The sequence below is a fragment of the Balaenoptera musculus genome, chromosome 8 (genome assembly GCF_009873245.2).
Source record: "Balaenoptera musculus isolate JJ_BM4_2016_0621 chromosome 8, mBalMus1.pri.v3, whole genome shotgun sequence".
Lineage (NCBI taxonomy): Eukaryota > Metazoa > Chordata > Mammalia > Artiodactyla > Balaenopteridae > Balaenoptera > Balaenoptera musculus.
This window is the reverse complement of record NC_045792.1, coordinates 99,638,954-99,658,173: the sequence shown is the minus strand read 5'-3', so window position 1 is coordinate 99,658,173 and position 19,220 is coordinate 99,638,954. Positions and strand designations below refer to the sequence as shown.

General features: G+C 46.9%; 1 protein-coding gene across 2 annotated transcripts; it reads left to right on the top strand.

The window, feature by feature from the left end:
- The first annotated feature begins 8,504 nt into the window (after window positions 1-8,504).
- Window positions 8,505-18,900, top strand: PRPF19 (pre-mRNA processing factor 19). Of its 2 annotated transcripts, none has more exons than XM_036862167.1 (16): window positions 8,505-8,736; window positions 10,402-10,551; window positions 10,734-10,810; window positions 11,555-11,696; window positions 11,780-11,853; window positions 12,005-12,067; window positions 12,958-12,999; window positions 13,127-13,201; window positions 13,549-13,624; window positions 13,718-13,827; window positions 15,085-15,240; window positions 15,478-15,547; window positions 15,778-15,863; window positions 16,147-16,317; window positions 16,467-16,572; window positions 18,475-18,900. In XM_036862167.1, the coding sequence occupies exons 1-16, from the start codon at window positions 8,718-8,720 to the stop codon at window positions 18,570-18,572; spliced, it is 1,515 nt and encodes a 504-aa protein (XP_036718062.1). In that variant the 5' UTR covers window positions 8,505-8,717; the 3' UTR covers window positions 18,573-18,900. The 2 variants fall into 2 exon arrangements, with proteins under 2 accessions (XP_036718062.1, XP_036718063.1); XM_036862168.1 differs by lacking the exon at window positions 8,505-8,736 and adding an exon at window positions 9,358-9,376 and having other exon boundaries at window positions 18,475-18,623.
- The last annotated feature ends 320 nt before the right edge of the window (window positions 18,901-19,220 follow it).

Below are 19,220 nucleotides of genomic sequence, written 5' to 3'. Positions count from 1 at the left end.
AACCACCTGTATTACTAGTCTGTTAAGGTTCAGGAAATGATTCTCTCTTGTTGCTTCTTCCCATATCTAGAGTTACACTCTTACCATCATTTTAATTTTTTATAGAACTATATATTTGGTCAACTGTTTCAAGTTGCTTAGTCATCATTATTTTTGTTGGAGGCTCAATTGCACATTGGGTAATACAAGAAATAACAATCTTGTAGAATAGGCAGAGTACAAGTGGTATAGCTAGCAGCATTAATAAAGTCTGAAGTAGGAATTTAAACTAAGAACTTTCATTAGGTGCAGACCCTGGCCACCTGACCCAGTCTGTTCCATACCAGTCACTATATTTAAGGGTAATGATAAATTGGCATTGTTCATAAGGTACTCAGCCCAATTTCCCAATGTTATTAATCTGATTATCCTTAGTATAATTTAATTGTTCCCAACATAAGGGGGCTTTTCAATTTAAATGACTGTAGCCTGGTGTTAACCATATAAATCCATCCCATAATTGAGGGACAGTCTCTCCCAATAAGCAGGAGGTTATGGTTTTTGACTGAAATTATGCTCATTGTTCCGATTGAGCTGGAGTGAGTAATCTTTAAAAAATATTTGTATTTATGGCCAGGGTCAGAGCAGGTATGATTGACTGGCCAAGTGAGGGGGTCTCATCTAGCAATATCAACAGTGGCCTGAACGGAACTATAACTTCTTTCTTCTGGAAAAAATTTCCTAAGGGCCATTCAATCAGAGGCTTGGAGTGGAGAAATCCACCAAGGTAAACCAGAAGTACTGGACATAGGTAATTGACCATAAACCCAACAATTGGATTGATTTTTAAACTCTGCATAGGACTTATGTACCGGTTGTAGAAACCAAGAAAACATTAGAAATTATCACACAGGTCAGGCCCAGCATCTTGGAATAGCTGTCTACTTCTGGTGTTGTCTTTTTTTTCCTGGTGCGGCTGTAGTTTCTCCTCTGAGTGTCGTTTTAAGTTGATGTTGAGGTCAGCAGTCCTCTCTATAGGCCAGTCTGGTACAGAGGCCCTTTATAAAGTGGAAGATAATGAATCCAAGAGTCAATTCCCTTCAGTTTCACTGCACACGAGCTAATTAAGAGTACCTGATAAGGATCCTTTCATCTAGGTTGGAGAGAGTTCTTTAAATGATGTCTTTTCCAGTATGCACAATCTCCTGGTTGCAGGTCATGGGGCATCTGATCTTCATCCAAACATAACTAGGGTAAGCTTCAGAAACAAGATTAGAATGTCCTTTTAATAGTTCAATTAAACCTTACAATAATGCAACTTAGTAAAAAGGAGCCATCTAGGAAGTGAGTCTTCGGCAGTAAATACCGAAACTCAAAGACTACTGACAGCACTAGAACTTAATATCCACAAGGGTATATTACTGAAACATAATTCTTATCTCCAAAACCACCCTCATCTCTACCAAATATAGCCAAATTAAGACGAATTTGCTTGCAAAATGAGTCTGGTTTCAATAAACTTGGCCTGATTATTTACATAAGTATAATTGATCATATATGCTCTTTTAAATTGGCTTTGTTGGAACTTTTCATAAGGGATCTCAGATTTGAACTTTAAAAGTCCTCTCAAGGCCAGGAAAGACATGCCAAGGACTTGCCATTAGATTCTGTTTGGAATACCTATAAATTTGGGTGAACCTCTTTCTTCTTGAGGTACAAAATATCTTGAGGTCCTTGCATCTGCCAGGAGGTAGCTTTCTTTATTCACCTGATAAGGCTGTTGGGGACCCTGTATGCAAGATACCAGACTGTTTTTTCAAGGGATTTATGGCTCCATAAAGTCAGTCTTAGTTCCTTAAAGCTGTCTGGTCATATCTGAGCCTACGCACATCTCTCTCTATTATGACATTCCAATCAAAGCCTTGATAGTATAACAAATGTTTCCAATTGTGTGCTGTTATAAGGAGAGTAGATTCTTATTGAACTTACGCAAATAACCATATTGCCGTGAAAATAAGAATACTAAGAGTTTCCAAATTCTGGAGGGATCAGGTAGAGAGAAAAGATAAATGTTTCAGTTCTGCTTACAAAGGTATAATTTACTGAATTGCTGTAAGTCACAGCTTAAGGGGAAAGGTTTGCTTATATCTGGAAAACAAAGATTAAAAGTCAATAATATTTCAGACAAAAAGTCACACTTGTTGATCTTGATACTTCATAGTTTTATGAAGCCATCAGGTTTTCCATTCGAATTCTTTAATTTCTTACCCAATTCAGCAGTATAATCTGAAGGTTATCAGAAACCTGTACTTATCAGAAAGTCCTTTCTATGAATCTTCTTGAAAATGAAGCATTTTTGCAAAAGCATCAGAGCGAAACAGTAATTATCTATAAATGACAGGAGACTTTAAAAGGCATAGTTAAAGACCTGATTACAATGCAATTGTCAGAGAAATTTAGTTATTTTTGTGACATAGAATATTGAAATAATAACTAGAATTATGACTGATAACATTATGACTGATAACATTATTAATGTTATAATGTAACATATCTACATTCAAATTTTAGAAATTTCATATAATTTCTAGAACATTTATGTTAATAACAATTACCCATAAACGATAACCTAAGAAGGTTGACAATGCTTCCCCTGTAATTTAACATACCAAGTAGTTGGGATTGACATATATACACTAATATGTAGAAAACAGGTAACTAATAACAACCTGCTGTATAAAAAAAAAATTAAATTAAATTAAAAATTTTTTTAAAAACCCAAAACATACCAAATAGTATGTTAGATATTAGTTTAATATCTTTCTTTGAGATGTTTTAGTATCTGAAGTATCCCAAAGTTAGCTAGAAGTCAAAAGAACTTTGGGAGTTCCCTGGTAAGATCCCCCATGATGCATGCACGGAAGTTTGTCAAAGATATCAAAAGATTTCAAAACACTTTGGTCAAATAGGGTCATTCGTCACTGTGAAACAATATTTATTCACTTAATCAAGTGACAATAGAAGATTTCAAAGGCAAATACAAAAGGTTACAACAGATTGTTTAAAAGGTAGAGAAACTTTACATTCTGCTATCGAAAGCAGATCAATATTCCAAGAAAACTTTGCCCCTCTTGACAGAGAGAGAAAACCAAATTCTAATTTTGTACCAGCTTATTTTTAATATTAAAAGTCATTCAATCAATTAAATTCATTCCAATCTTCACCAGTCCTTATCACATACAAAACTCTTTTCCTAGATAACCTTCTATAACTTTCTTTTATACCTTCAGATTTTGTCCTATGCTTTCCCTTTCTCTCTCTCTCTCTTTAACTTCTTTTTAGGACAAAATTACTTCCTTTTCCCTTAACAAAATTCATTTCCATTCCTTAAACCTTCTTTTTCCTTTGCACACAAATATTTTTTCCTTATTAACTTTTGGAAGTTTTAATTATATTATTTTAATTATATTCTTTAACTTTTAAAAACCTTAATTCCTAGTAAAAGCTAAGAAGTAAGCAATTATGAACTCTCTTAATTAGCATTCTGTAGAATGGCAAACTTATTAACTCTATAATTTCTAAAAACATGTGCTTTCTTATAAAAAAAGTCTCAATTAATAGTTCTAAATATCATTAGTTTCTCTGTAGAGGGAAGCCTATTTTACTGTTTCAGTATCTTATTTTATTTGTAAAGGATCTAGATAGTCAATAAACTTCTAGATATTCAATAAACTTTAACTTAACTTAGCAAAGCTCTAAAGTTTCAAGTTACCAAAAACCTGGAGAAACTATTTTTAAGAAGACATACGATAAAACATAATTTTTCCTAAAGAGTTCATCTAAAACCTCTTATCTCATTTACATTTAATTTACTTGTAAAAATCTTACTACAGCAAGTTATTTTTCTTGCTGACAAATTTTGTAATAGAGATAATAAGATCTTATTTGACTTTTAGTAAACCTACATACAATAAAAATATTACACTTAATGCTGATTACTTTAAAGACATCTCAGTATTAATTAAACCAACAAACTTTAACTTAATACCAAATATTAATTTAATACTGAATATTTCCCAGATCATATGAACCTGAAATCCATTTGGGTTAGTTTATTTATATTTCTGAGAATTTATATAAGTGCTTAATTTCACTTAAGCCAATTAAATAGAACTCATTTACAAATTGATTTTGGCAATACCACCTGCGGGTAGAAACAAATCATATCTATAACATACACACAAACATGTAGACAACACAACCAGAGATCTCAAAGCTTCATTTAAAACTTAGTCATGAATTGGATATTACAATATAAAACTCATTTGTTTATATAACAGAATAAGTTGTTTACTTGCTTGAGTTTAAAAAGTCCTCTTTTCCATTTTTTCCCCTCCAGTCTCAGGAATTGGAGATGGTCTAGATAGATAAGAGTTCCTGAGAGCCCTGGTAGAACGTTTACATCTCAAAGGCACAAGGAGAGAAATGCAAGCTCCTCCTAGAAGGACTTTTGTTCTGTTAGGTTCAGAATTTTGAAAAGATGTTTTATCAAACCGATTTCTCTAACAATGCAAAAACCAGTTTTGGAATGTTAAAAGAGCCCCATCTTGGCCATTTCAGGGTGGGATTTCCTTTAGTTCCCAATTAAGTAAGTACTTGCAAAGTATAAGTTCTGTAAATACATGAACCTGACTGGGGTGTTAGTTGGAGGTTGGCTGTATGATGCTCCTCTTTTCTTCTTTTTGGAAAACTCTATTCCACATTTTAAAGTTGGTTTGTCAGGATAAAATTACTACTGAAAACTGTATGGTGGGCCCATGTGCTGTTTGTGAGCTTAATTCCTCTAAGGTGTCACCTTAGAGTCATTTCAGCTCTTTTACCTGTCTCGGTTTCTCCTTCCAGCAATCTAAAACCCCCGCAGGTGCTCGGAGCACCGGACGGCCAATCCTTATGTGCGCATCCCTGGATGAGCGACTTTTTAAATTAATGACTGGGGGACTTCCCTGGCGGTCCAGTGGTTAAGACTCCGTGCTTCCACTGCAGGGGCCACAGGTTCGATCCCTGGTCGGGGAACTAAGATCCCACATGCTAGAAAGTGCGGCCAAAATTAAAAAAATAAAAACAACAAGAACAACAAAGAACAAAAAGACCCCAAAGACCTATAGGAAAAAAAATAACGTAAATTAATGAGTGGGTTTCCCTATGGGACTGCGGTACAGTATGAGGACTCACCTCCCCCTCTCCCGTAAATATCTCAGTTGCCTGAGAAAGCTGAAACCACCTGGGAGGAGCTATGTCTCTTATCTTTGGAGCTGAAAGCTCTCATATGCTATCTTCACTTTTATTCTGACAAACCCTGTTAAAGCTTATGAAGCTGATTTGAGGAAAGACATCAGGTCAGCCTCCCACCTAATCACCCAGTCCAAACCTCCTCAGTGTCTTTCAGCAACTGAGCAAAATCTTACCAGTGTCTCTCAACTGGGGAATACAGGCATCTCTTCTTGAACCTAAGTTGAAGGATAACCCGCTCCTCATACCAAGAAGCTTAACAACCTCTGAATTAAACTCAGGATTGTCAACCAAGATGAGAGATCTGAGCTTAGGAGAGACTCAGCTAAATTCACCTGGACACACCAAGGAGGCGGACGGGCGCCAGGGGCCCTTGCTGGTACCAAGGGTCTGGATCATCCTAGAGTTTAGACAAAGGAGAGAAGTCTGCTCTGGGTTTCTCCCCTCATGGTCACCAAAACCGTCAACTGACAAAAAAGTGCACAACATAGGAGCTGTGTGTTGAGTTTCATGCATTGTCTTACTGAGGACTATAGCCCAGGAGACAGCCTCTCCAATAGCTCTGAGGAACTGCTCCAAAGAGGTAGGGAGAGAGGCCAGTATATGTGTGATTTCGGCCAAGGAGTATGTACAATCCGACATCGCAGTAGAAGGTTACTGCTAGTCACGAGGAACAGGTATCTCTGTTCATGATTTTTTTTTTTTTAATGTTTGGGATTTCATTTTAATTAATTAATTAATTAATTTGGCTGCACTGGATCTTAGTTGCAGCACACGGGATGCCGTGTGCAGGATCTTTGTTGTGGCATGCGGGATCTTTAGTTGTGGCATGCGGGATCTAGTTCCCCGACCAGGGATTTGAACCCAGTCCCCCTGCATTGGGAGCGTGGAGTCTTAACCACTGGACCACCAGGGAAGTCCCTCTCAGTTCATGATTTTAGTGCTTTTCTAAAGTATAGGAAGATGCAAGAATTGGGGTCATGAAAATTCTCCTGTTACATCTAAGGGCCTGTTTTGTGCATTTTTCCAAAGCACAGCGTGCCTCATCCTGTTCTTTGTCCTGAATTCCTTTCAGGGTGTATTGTAGGGCTGCGATTATAGCGGCTAATGAGTTAATCCTTATAGGACTGGATGATAAGTGACATTCTTTGTTGTACACAGACTACACATGAGTAGCAATCGGTCTGTCCCCCTGTCAGATTGTTTCTTTCCTTCAGATGTTCCTCAGACACATCCATCTTCCTCTGGACCTTCATCACTTCCTGCCTTGGCTAAGGGTCTCTTTCTTCCAGAACAGGCTCTGGTAGCATCCTGGGCCACACCTTCCAGCCTTTCTCACAGTTGCAACTTCACATTTGCTTGTGAGATCGTTTTTGATTTGTAGGACTACCAATCTCATGTCACTTGGATTTTCCTGTGCAGGAAATGTAACTTTTTTTTTTTTTTTTTTTTTACAAGTTAATTCCTTATCAACTCTCTTTTCCATCTGAGTGGTAGGAACACTCTTAGACAGTTCAGGGTTCTTCCCACCCTTGTTTTACAGGTTGTACACACCTTTTGGAAAATTAACATAGGGCCAAAGGATGGAGGGGAAGAATTCACCTAATCCTCTTAGTTGTTTGAGCTGCATTGTCCTGGTTAATCCTCTGTCAGTTGTCCACACAGGTTGCAGCTAAATCTACCTGGGAAATGGAGCTTCTGGGTTATTGACCAATGTGTACCTTTGCTTCCCAAGGAGGAGCAGCCTTGGCCTGGGGGAGCAGGGCATAGAGTTCCAGTCTCAAGAACCCACTGACAGCTATGCATATAGCCCATTCCCCCACCTCTTTCCTTCCCAGCCTTAGGTAATCTTTATCTCCTTTGTGGGGAGATTGAGATTGGGGGGAGTGGGGAGGAACCTGAGATCACGTTCTCACCTGTAATAGTTATTCCAAAATCAATTGCCCTGAATCCCTTCTATTCCCTGAGGGGCTTGTTTTGAAACTCAAAAGCCTTGAAATGACTCCCCATTTCCTCCATCTTCTGTCACAGCCATAAGCTCCCCAGCACAGGGACACCTCTGGTTTTGCTCAGAATGCTATCCCCAATGTCAAGTACAGTGCCTGACTAGCACATAGTGGATACTCAATAGATTTGTCCAACAAATGAATTATTGGGTCTTTCTCTCTCCCCCTCCAACCCATCCAGTTAATGTCTTCCAGAGGAATCTTCTGGAAATGTGGTTATCACTCCATAGCTGATGTGCTGTCCGGCTGTGAACCCAATCAAGTCTAACCACCTCTGGTTCAAGGTCCCCTCTAAACGGATCCATTTTATGTCCTACCACATCCAAGTACTTAAGATGCCTGGCCTGTCACGCAGCCTGTCATTCAACCAACAATAGTTATGACGTTCCTGCTCTGTGTCGGGCACCGTGTTAGACTCTGAGAAACAACAGTGACCGGAACAATCATGGTTTCTGCCATCACGGACTTTATGGTCTAGCGGAGAACCCAGACAGCAAACAGATACTTGTACATAATTAAATAATTAAATGATTATAGTTATCCAGAGTGGCTCAGGGGAGAATTACAGGGTGCCGTGACTAAAATTCAGTCAGGGGTTAAGAAAGAGGCTCCAGAGGAAGTACCACTTAAGGCGTGATTGAGTTTACTTTGGAGCGGATGGGAGGGGAGGGAAAGAAGAGAGGGAGTTGAGGAAAGTGTTCGGGCAAACGTAACTGGAACCAGCCAGAGTGGGTAAGTTTGAGGACTTAAAAGGCCAGTGTGGATGAGCAGATGAGGACTTGCCCAAAATCACACAGCAAATTGGTAGTAGAGGCAAGACCAGAACAGTTTCTTGGCCAGTGTTAGTTTCTCTAACCATCTGCATCTGCGCCTTCTTCACTGGGTCTTTCAAAGCGTATTCCGAGAAACACTTGCCCGAGAATCACGTGGGGCATGCACTGACAACGCAGACTCTCTAAAGTAGACCCCAGGAAGATGCATTTTAAGAAGTTCGTTCAGAAATTCTCGCATACACCAAAGTTTGCAAGACTACGGTGTCACGGTCCTCGCCAGCTCCGGTCTCAAAAGGGTGTTGCTGAATTGATTGGCTTTAAAGTCCCACTGCATCATGGGAAATGTAGTTTCGGCTCTCCTTTCCTAGCCCCTGGGAGCGCTTTACGGAACGAGCCGAGAGGGTCCGGAAATAGCCGAGTATTTCCTGGCGCGCCCTTTCCTGCCCGATTGCATTCTGGGAAAGGGCAGTTTCCGTTAAGTGCCAGAGGCTGAGGCGCGCGACCGGTCGCGGTCCCACGTGAAGCCCTACGCGAGCGTCCCTCGGCGGGGCTGCTCCCCGCTCGCAGCGGAGCGTCCCGGAAGCAGCGGGGAACCGGAAGTGGCCCGAGGAGGCTCGGAAGCTGATCCCGGAGCCTGTTGTGAGGAGCCTTGGAACGCAGCGACGGCGCCATGTCCCTCATTTGCTCTAGTGAGTGTCGGCTGGGGCCGATCCCGGGTCGCAGGAAGCCGGAGAGCCGAGCGGGAGGATATGCGGGCCGCTGCGACGCCGGGGTTGGGGCGGAGGTGAAAACAGGGCTCCCGGGAGGCAGGGCGGCGGCCTGTCAGCCCGGGGGTCCTCCTCCTTAAGCGTGGGGTGCATTTGCGCTGCGCTTCACAGTTTACATAACGCCTCAAGCGTTTTGTCGCAGGCAGCACTGAGGCCACCCACCTCGTCTGCGCAGTGGAACTGAGGCCTGGATAGAGGGGAGCAGGTGCGGGGGAAACAGGAAACCCTAGGGCTTGTGCAGGATCCGCCTCCGCTGGCGCAGGGATGCGGGCCTCAGTTTCCCTATCTGCAAAATGAAGGCCTTGGCACTGGATGTTGTCTGAGGCGCCTCGCTTGGGTAGGCAGAGCTTCTGCAATTTGCAGAAGTCGCACAGTAGGTTAGAGGCAGTGACGGCTGGAAGCCAGGTCTCTAGCTCCCAGCCTGACTGTAGGACTAATGAAAACAGCGCACATTTAAAAAGCCTCTGTTGGTTTACAGCGCGCTTCCAAGACTGTGATCTCGTTGTATCCTCGTAAGAATTCTTCAAAGCAGAAATAAACATCCGGTTTTACAGATAAAGATGTAAGGCTCAAGGAGAATGTGGCTTTTGTAAAACAGAACAGCTAGTAAGTGGCAGAGCTGCATGATGGAGCCAGGTTCTCTGACCCTGAATCCATGCTCTTTGCAAATGCCTTGTCCTGTCTTTCCTTTAGGGGTTTTATTGAGGCGTGCAGATGTTTTGCATTCTCATTGTTCATCCGGGTATTAGTTTCTCATCTGTTTCTCTCTTGGCTTCCTAACTCTCAAGCCCTTTACTCTCTCAGAACCTCTCCATAAATCCAATACAAAGGGAAGAAGGCGCGAAAGGAAATGAGACTAGAAAAAGGAACCTTACACCTTAAAGAAATGACGGCGTGCAAAGTATTTTCACATTCATTGTTTGAATCTTGAGAAAGCTTTTTTCTGTTTTTCCCAGCTCCATCCTTCCTCTCATTTGCTCATCGGTTAGATGTTTACTGAGTGCCCGCTGGGCATCTGCATTGTTCCAGAAGGCAGAGACCAGCTCTAATCCCTGTCCTCAAGGGGTGTAAATGGTACCTCTGTTGGGGGTTGTTGTGAGGATGAGTTAATCAGTGGAGAATGTTTACAGTCGCCCTTGGCACCTACTAAACACCATGTAAATGCTTTCTGTTATCATAGCACTTGGCACATCGCTTTGTAATTTCTTTGTGTGAGAATCCATCTAGGCTCTAGCTTGAGATTTGAATGGCCTCGTGTGTATCTCCCTGTCCTGCGGTACAATGGGTGCCTAAGCATCTTTGTTCAAAAATGAGCTGGGCGGGGATTATTGACTGCTCTCTAGGTGCCTGGCGTTTAGTAGTCCTGTAATAATTAGTTATTGACTGTCTGACTGTCAGGAGACTGATGGCGACGCTAGTTAGGTGGCTGGAAAATGTGCTGGGTACAGTCCAAAACTGGCTTGGCATCACGTCTTGATTCCTGTTAGCCGAGTGTAGGGACGCGTGGTCTTGTGGAGGCCAGCAGTAGGGGAAGCACCCCTGTGGCCCTTTCACCACCCCAAGCTCACTGCCTGCCCTTCTCCGCAGTCTCCAATGAAGTGCCAGAGCACCCGTGTGTGTCCCCCGTCTCTAATCACGTCTACGAGCGGCGGCTCATTGAGAAGTATATTGCAGAGAACGGCACAGATCCCATCAACAACCAGCCTCTGTCCGAGGAGCAACTCATTGATATCAAAGGTGCCTGCCGGCTGGCCTCAACCCAGGGCCGTCCTTGCCCGCAGCCTGGGAGGGCGGGAGGGGGCGCCCGCGCACTCAGGGAGGGGCGGTGGCCTGTTCGTGCAGGCTGAAGGGGAAGGAGGGGGGGAGCGATGGAGCGCCCCGGGTTATGGGTTCTCGCATCCACTTCCCTCTCTCTGCAGTTGCTCACCCAATCCGGCCCAAGCCTCCCTCCGCCACCAGCATCCCGGCCATTCTGAAGGCCTTGCAGGACGAATGGGTAAGTCCCCGGAAGAGAACTGGTATCTTACCCACTTGAAGAGAGGGGATCACTGGACTAGGACGTGGGGGTGGGAGGCATGGAGCATTATTTTCTCTGTTGAGGGGAGGGTGAGAGCAGAGGAGGAGGCTGCCTGTTGACCTCACACAGGTCTGGGCTCCACGCTTAGTTCCATTGCCCGCTTGCCGTGTCCCTGGGCACGCTGCTCGCGTCCAAGTCCTGATTTTCCTGACTGCCTGACATGGATTAGTGCCTGTCTCTCGGGGTTTTGGGAGAATTAGAATAAGATTAGAGTATAAACTTCGCGATGTCAGGGGCTTATTTTACTCATCGATAGAGCCCCAGCACTGAGAGCAGCGCCAGGTACATAGTAGGTGCTCTAAAATGTGAATAAACGACTACATCTTGAGGATTGTCTGGCGTAGTGCCTGACACAGTGAGGGCAATCAATAAATAGCAGCTGTAGCAATTTTATTCCCTTTTGACGAGGTGACGGCATGACACCTGAGATGTGCCGGTAAATTAGAGAAGATGGGGATGGGAAAGAGTTGGCTCCCACTCCTGTCTGTGTGCCCAGGGTTTGGTGTGCGTAGGAGCTCGGGAGCATCTCCCAGAGCGTTCAGGGTCACTCAGGTCTTGCTTGCGTCACCAGTACTGGTCTAGTCTTCTTATCAAGGGCTGACTCTTCTGCTGGGTGCTCCCCGCGCCTCCCCGCCCCCTCACAGTGGCGTCTCCCTCTCCCAGGACGCAGTCATGCTCCACAGCTTCACCCTGCGCCAGCAGCTGCAGACCACCCGCCAAGAGCTGTCGCACGCTCTGTACCAGCACGATGCCGCCTGCCGTGTCATCGCCCGTCTCACCAAGGAGGTCACTGCTGCCCGAGAAGGTATGGCCTCTCGCCTGCCATGCCCCACTCTGGGCTGCGCCTGTTTTATAATAGCCCGTTTCTGACATTGTTTTCTCTCCCAGCTCTGGCTACCCTGAAACCGCAGGCTGGTCTCATCGTGCCCCAGGCTGTGCCGAGCTCCCAGCCGAGTGTTGTGGTGAGTGTCCCCGCAGCGCCGCCAGCAGCCCGCGCGCGTGTGTGTGTGCGTGTGTGCGCGTGCGCACGTGCGCGGTGGCTCACACAGCCCTCCTCTGCAAAGGTCTCTGGCATTTCTGTGCTCCTCTCACCTTCACCTTTCTGCTCTTCAGGGTGCAGGCGAGCCGATGGATTTGGGCGAGCTGGTGGGAATGACCCCCGAGATTATTCAGAAGGTATGTCGTGCTCTCACTTGGTGGGAAGGCTGATGGGCCCTCCCTTTTCACTATCTGCCTGGAGTCCAATATGAATAAAAATCCCATCCACTTGGAGATGAAGTGGAGTTGTGCAGAGCACAGACTCCGACTGGGCTGCCTGGCTTTGTGTTCTGATGTCACCGGTTATAAGCTTTATGACCTTGGGCTGACTTAACCAGTCCTGTGTCTAATTTGCCTTGCTTCTAAAGTGAGGATAATGGTACCTACTTTATAGACTTGTGGGAATTTTAAAGATTTTGATTACTGTTAAGTACCGTTTGTTGCTCTTATTAGGGTTCTTTGCAGATACTAAAACATTTTGTTACATGTTTTCATTTTTTTTGTTTTGAGGGAGACAGGACAGGAGTGATGACTTTCATTTTACAAGTGAAGAATCTAAAGAATGTGAGGTCCAGATTCAAAGGCACAGCTCACAAGAGGCAGAGCTGGCCCCTGAGTCCAAGTCCGGTGCTCTGTTACACTCAGGGGATCCTCCTTAGTACGAGTTGATAGTGTGTGTCTTTTCCAAGCCATTCAGGTTGTCAGCATGCATCTCAGCTCTCCTCTTAGTGGCGCAGGCATGGTCTGGGAACCGTGCCATTTATTGCCTCTGTGGCCTTGGGCAAGTGACTTCACTTCTCTGAGGCTCAATTTCCTACTCTGTGAAATAGGGTCATCAACACCCACTTCATAAGGTTGGAATGAAAGTAAAAAGAGATAATGCACAGAAGCCTTTAGCACAGAGCTTGACAGATGATGAGTTCTTGGTGATGCTTGTGAAAGCGTAGATGTGACCAGCATTCACCGTGTTGTTTTCCTGGCAAAATAATGTGTCTCACGTTGAGCGTATTCCCCTCTCTCTTCCCCAGCTTCAAGACAAGGCCACTGTGCTAACCACAGAGCGGAAGAAGGTGAGTCCTCCCGGGGTCAGGGGCGGGAGCTGGCCTGGAGGAGGTGGCTGGCCCCTTAGGAGGAGGGGGGATGGCCGAGTCCTGCACTCACTGCCACTTTTCTTGGGGGGCTTTTTCTTTCTCTCAGAGAGGGAAGACTGTGCCTGAGGAGCTGGTGAAGCCGGAAGAGCTCAGCAAATACCGGCAGGTGGCATCCCACGTGGTGAGTGGCGGAGTCCTGCAGACTTGGAGACCGGGCCCTCCCAGGCTGTTTCTGGGGTGGGGCAGGTCAGCATGGAGTGTCACCAGGGCCTCTGGCCCTGCCCCGTTTCTAGTCTTGGCTGCTGAGTTGTCAGGCTTCTCTTCCTGCCCAGCTCTGGCTTTCCCAATAGCATATGAGGGACTTACTGCATCCAGGCAGAAATCCAAGTGCAGTGGATGAGGAACAGAAGTCACTTATGTTCCCCGGGGCTGGGGCTGGGGCTGGGGCCGGGGCCAGGACAGTTGGGTGGCTTTGTGGCCTGCCTTGGTTCGGCCGTGACTGGGTTTGATGTGGCTCTCTCTGCACAGGGGTTGCACAGTGCTAGCATTCCCGGGATCCTTGCCCTGGACCTCTGCCCCTCCGACACCAACAAGATCCTCACTGGTGAGAGCGGGCCTGGGGACAAAAGTACCTTCTTCAGCAGAGGGACTTGGGTGGGCCTGACGCATTTTTGGATCTCATTTTGGTCCTCTTCAGGTGGGGCAGATAAAAATGTCGTCGTCTTCGACAAGAGTTCTGAGCAAATCCTGGCCACCCTCAAAGGCCATACCAAGAAAGTCACCAGCGTGGTCTTCCACCCTTCCCAGGTAAGGGCTCTCCTAGCACCCTCAGCCCTCATTCCTGAGCCCTGTTTCAGTGGTTTAGGGTCCCAGGACCAGACCCCCACCCCGTTGCCTCCTTGGTGAAGTGACACGGGCCTGAGAAAGAGTGCCGACTCTCTAGCTCTGGCAGTTAGGGGCCGGGTTTGGGGTCACGGGGTTGCCCTCTACTCTGTGTCAGAGCTCCTGAAGCGTGGCCTTCAAACCGGGGGAGAAAGGAATTGTGTAGTTTGAGTAGCATATTCATTGAAATGTTTTATGTTAGGAAAAGGAAAAAAACCCTATAGCGTTTATAATACAAACTATAGTAAACAAAGCTCAACAGAATCTTGCCTCATGTATCTGAGGAAGACAGATGGGTCTGTATTCCTACGGTCCTCCAGGCTGAGGGTGAAAACGATGTTAACCGCTGAAAGTGGTTGGGTTAAAACAGATGGAGAGCCGCGGGTTTAGAGGGTAGGCAGCTCATTTGACCAGATTAATGACGTTATGGGATTTGAGTTTTTAAGTCTAGGGCAGTTTGGGACTGTAGGACAAGTGGCTGGATCAGCTCTTCCCAGAGTCTTTGCTCTGTACCTTTAAGGAAATTAGAAATAGAAAAATAACATGGTGAATTTTTCATTAAACTAGATATATTCAAATTGAAGCACTATTTTCCTGCTTACTGCGTGTTAATATGTTATTTCTCTTATGCAAGTGCATTGATGGAAGATGGTAGTTGGTTTTACCTTATAGCTTTTAATGTCCTAACTAACCAAAATAATTGGTTGGTGACACCACGTAAGTTTTTCTGAGAATTAGCTTGTCCCCGAAATCCTTAAGTGTGGGATGCACTGGAACATGCCCTTGCAGCCCCTTCCAGGCCTGGTACTGTTCAGACCTCTGCCACCCCAGACAGTAGCCATTAGCTACATGTGGCTATTTAAGTAAACTGAAATTTAAAATTCAGTTTCTCAATTGCACTAGCCACATTTCTCTCTGGTCCTGGAAAAGGATTATGGGAAATTTCCCTCTGGTGCAGTTATCCTTTTTACCACTAGATGGCGGGGCCTCCCGCCGTTGGCCAAAGGCTGTTTAATTTCCCATTCTAATAGCGTTTACCCTTGGGCTCTCTTAGGCATCGTTGGGCGGATGGGTGGTTCCAGGCAGGGCGGGGCTGTGGCTGTCCCCAGCCCTCTTTTGTAAGATGGTTGTGGTCCATCTCTTCTCTGTCTCTGATCATCTGCCTCTTTGCTTTCCTTTTAGGAGCTGGTGTTCTCCGCCTCCCCAGATGCCACTATCAGGATTTGGTCTGTTCCGAACGCCTCTTGTGTACAGGTTGTTCGGGCCCATGAGAGTGCTGTGACAGGCCTCAGCCTCCACGCCACTGGTGACTATCTCCTGAGCTCCTCTGATGACCAGGTGTGGTCCCAGCCAGGGCCCCAAAGAGGCTCCTGGTCCCCAAGCTCCTATATCCTGGGAGGAGGGAACATCTTACCAACCCCAGCCGGTTCCCCAGAACCCCAAGGAGAATGTTCCCTCTACCAAGAGGGGCTGGCCTTGCCAGGGTCTGCCGGACTAGAGTCTCTGCCTTCCTGAGGGGCCACCAGAACCTGGGGACCCACTGTCTTACTGGCTCCGTTGTCTCTCTTTTTTCAGTACTGGGCCTTCTCTGACATCCAGACAGGACGTGTGCTCACCAAGGTGACCGATGAAACCTCTGGCTGCTGTAAGTTGCCTCGGAAGCGGTGGGCTCTTCATTTGCTACGTTTTGTGTATTTTAATGTTTTATTTAGTCATTTGCTCATTTGTTCTAAAAACACACTTCACCACCGGTACGTGCTGAGCGCCAGGCATGGTGCCAGCCCGGTGAGCAGTGGGAAGAGTGAGGACCCTGCCTTTGCTGCGCTTAGTCTCCCCTGGCGGGCTCTGACGCACGTCCGTCTCCCCTCTCCACAGCTCTCACCTGTGCGCAGTTCCACCCGGATGGACTCATTTTCGGGACGGGAACCATGGACTCTCAGATCAAGATCTGGGACTTGAAGGTAGGACGTGGTGGCCTCCATCTGCGGCCCAGGGCTGGAGCTCTTGCAACTGTGCAGTGTGATGAAGTGCTGATGGCGCCTGGCCCCAGGGGTGTCCCAAGAGTGGGCAGTGGCTGTGTGTGCGTGTCACGCAGTAGGTGTGGTCTGGCGTCCACCCCTGCTGTCCTGCTGCTTGTCCTCCCTGAAGGAGGGAAGAGGACGTCTCAGAAGTAGGACTTTGATGAGCTCCGTTTTCTCCCCCTGACCAGTGGGTGACATTTTACTCCCTGCCCCCCAACTGTAGGAGCGCACCAACGTGGCCAACTTCCCTGGCCACTCGGGCCCCATCACCAGCATCGCCTTCTCCGAGAACGGCTACTACCTGGCTACGGCGGCTGATGACTCCTCTGTCAAGCTCTGGGATCTGCGCAAACTTAAGAACTTTAAGACGTTGCAGCTGGATAACAACTTTGAGGTGCGCCCCCTCCCTCCCCCCAGCTCTCTTGGTCGCCTCTCCTCCTCATTTGTCGGTTATTCACTGAATTACTCTAAACTGCCTCTGTTTATCCCCGATTGCTCATAGTTTCTGCTCCCCTCATGCGACCTCTGTCCTGATTCTGGCAGGTGAAGTCACTGATCTTTGACCAGAGCGGTACGTACCTGGCCCTTGGGGGCACAGATGTCCAGATCTACATCTGCAAACAGTGGACGGAGATTCTTCACTTTACAGGTAGAGGCTGGCCCTGGGATCCTGAGGTCTCTGGGTGCCCTGGCCCAGAGGAAAGTGGGAAAATCTCACTGTGTTAGGAATTTCTAGGGGTAGGCTTGCATTTGCCAAGGCCGCTTTTAATCACTATCTGAGGCAGTAGAGTTTAATGGCTAAGACAATGAACTCAAAGAGTCAGACTGCTTGGCTTTAAATGCTGGCTCTACCACTTGAAGCTGTGTGACATTGGGCAAGTTACTTAACCTCTCTGGAGAATGATAATAGTACAGTTGATCCTTCACAGATTCAACCAACTGTGGATCGAAAATAAAGCAAAACTCGAATTGGCCACACGCTGGCAACTGTTAATGTAGCATTTACCTTATATTTACAACTATTTACATAGAATTTATGTTATGTTAGGAATTATAAATTATTTAGAGGTGGTTTAAAGTATGTAGGAGAATGTGTATAGGTTATATGCAAATACTACACCATTTTATATAAAGGGCTTGAGCGTCTGTGGATTTTGGTGTCTGCAGGAGTTCCTGGAACCAGCACCCCTCAGATACCAAGGGAGGACTATACATACCCAGTGGGGTTGTTGTGAGGTTTGGCTGAGTTTATATATGCATACATGTATTTAGATGAGTTTATATAAATATATAAACATATACAATACAAATGTACATAATGTGTAAATATATAAATACAAAATAGCAATACACGTAAATATATGTGTTTAGAACAGTGTCTGGCACGTAGGAAGGATTTGCTACTATCATTCAGTATTGCGTCTTAGTCCACGGTGGGATTAGAGCAGTAAATAAGGCAGACCCAGTGTTTGCACTAACGGAATTTCTGGTCAGGTTGGGAAGGCAGATGTAGAGTGACTTCACCAGTAATTACTTAAGTGCCTTGAGTAATGAAACGCTGAGACAGTGGGTAACGGTTGGCAACCTCCCTATAGTCGTGTGGCCTCAGGTATGTGACTTGCCCTTTTGGAGCTGTAGTTGCTTCATCTTTAAATGGGCGTTCTGACACTGCAGATTGTGCCAGCTGGTGCTGTGGAGGTGCTGCATGGTGACAGGGTGCCTCTTGCACCCTCGGGAGCGGAGTGAACGGCAGCTGCTGTTGTCTTTGTTGATGAAGTTGTTGTCCTCGTTAGCAGGTTGTGGGCAGGGCGCCAGCACCTTCTCCCACCCCAGATTCCACTCAGTGTGTGTGTTCCACAGGTGGCCAGGCCTGACTGTGTGGCCCACGAGTTTTAGCCTTCCCTGGGCCCTGGTGCTTTGATTTGGATCAGAGTTAGGTGGAGTGGAGGGCTGGGGGCACGGGGTGGCTTTGTCGTGGGGAGCTGGTGGCCGGCTGTGGTCCTAGGAATTTGCACTGATGCCCATGAACTGCCCGAGCCCGGCGAGGAGGGTTGCCCAGCCTCTTCTGCCCCTGCCCCAGCCCTGCCCTGTGCCAGGGGCCCAAGTTTCCTGGAGTTAACCCCATGAGCTAGAACCAGCTGATAGACTATTCCAGTTACACACAGGGAGTCAGAACTAAATACATACCAATCAGCCTAGCTCCCAGTCAGTTCTCGGACTTGAACCGAGCCGAGCAGAGCCGAATTGTAGCTGCTCCGAAAGCTTAGGTGGGGGAGACTGGCGTTCCACTCAGCCCAGCTGCAAAAACCTAGGGGCCTGCCGTGGGCCAGCACCGAGTGAGGCCCTGGAGCTCAGTGCTCTGCGGGTCAGACTAGAGCCCTGGCCTCGGGGGTTGACAGGCCATGGGGAGGTCCATACGGGTAGAGGCCCGCAGGATGAGGAACACTGACGGGGGAGGGCTGGATGGGTTGGGAGCATATCAGCAGGGGTCAGTGCTGAGACCCCGAGGAAGAAAAGCCTCCTCACCATTGTCTCTTGTCTCTCCCCACAGAGCATAGCGGCCTGACCACGGGGGTGGCCTTTGGGCACCACGCCAAGTTCATTGCTTCAACAGGCATGGACAGGAGCCTCAAGTTCTACAGCCTGTAGGCCCCGGCCCTCCTGACAGGAGCTGGGCCTCATCTCAGTAGTGGGGTAGCGTTGGGGGTGGGGGGGGGGGAAAGAGACTACTGGGGGGCGGGGGGTGTATGGGGCGGGACATTTGCATCATTTCCCTCTGGTCCGGGCGGCGGGCTGAGAGCCGCGGTGGCGTGGACCACCCCCATCCGTGCAGCCTCCGGCCCGCTGGGAGCAGCCGTGGGGCAGAGTCGGGGAGAGGCCGAGCCAAGGGCACCGTGAAGGGGCTGGGCCAAGGGCTCAGGCAGGTTTTTGTAAGCAGCGATCTAGTTTTCATTAAAAAAAGAAAACACCAAATACAGCCACCTTCCTCTGTGTGTCTGTAGCAGGGAAAGTCAAGGGGAGGGGCACCAAGTAGGACTCTGACCACCAGGATGCCCATCGTTCCTTTTTTTTTTTTCGATTGCACAACAGAAATAAAAAAGAAAACAAAAAGAAATCTACAAGCCATTTGCCAGAATGACTCTTCCACATCCCTGCAGGCCTTGACTTTGTGTTTCTAGGGTCTCACGTCACTTGCCTCGTGGGGTTGGCTCCCACGTGAGCCTGGAAGGGAGGGGGAGGAGCTGAGGAGCTGCCAGCATGTCAGGAGGGATTCCTCAGTCCTTCAGTCCGAGGTGA

Bases quoted from the DNA above. Each gene is read 5' to 3' on its own strand.
- PRPF19 (XM_036862167.1), top strand. The intron at 11,854-12,004 runs GTGAGTGTCCCC...TCTGCTCTTCAG, and splicing joins GCTCCCAGCCGAGTGTTGTG to GGTGCAGGCGAGCCGATGGA. The intron at 15,548-15,777 runs GTAAGTTGCCTC...CCCTCTCCACAG, and splicing joins CGATGAAACCTCTGGCTGCT to CTCTCACCTGTGCGCAGTTC.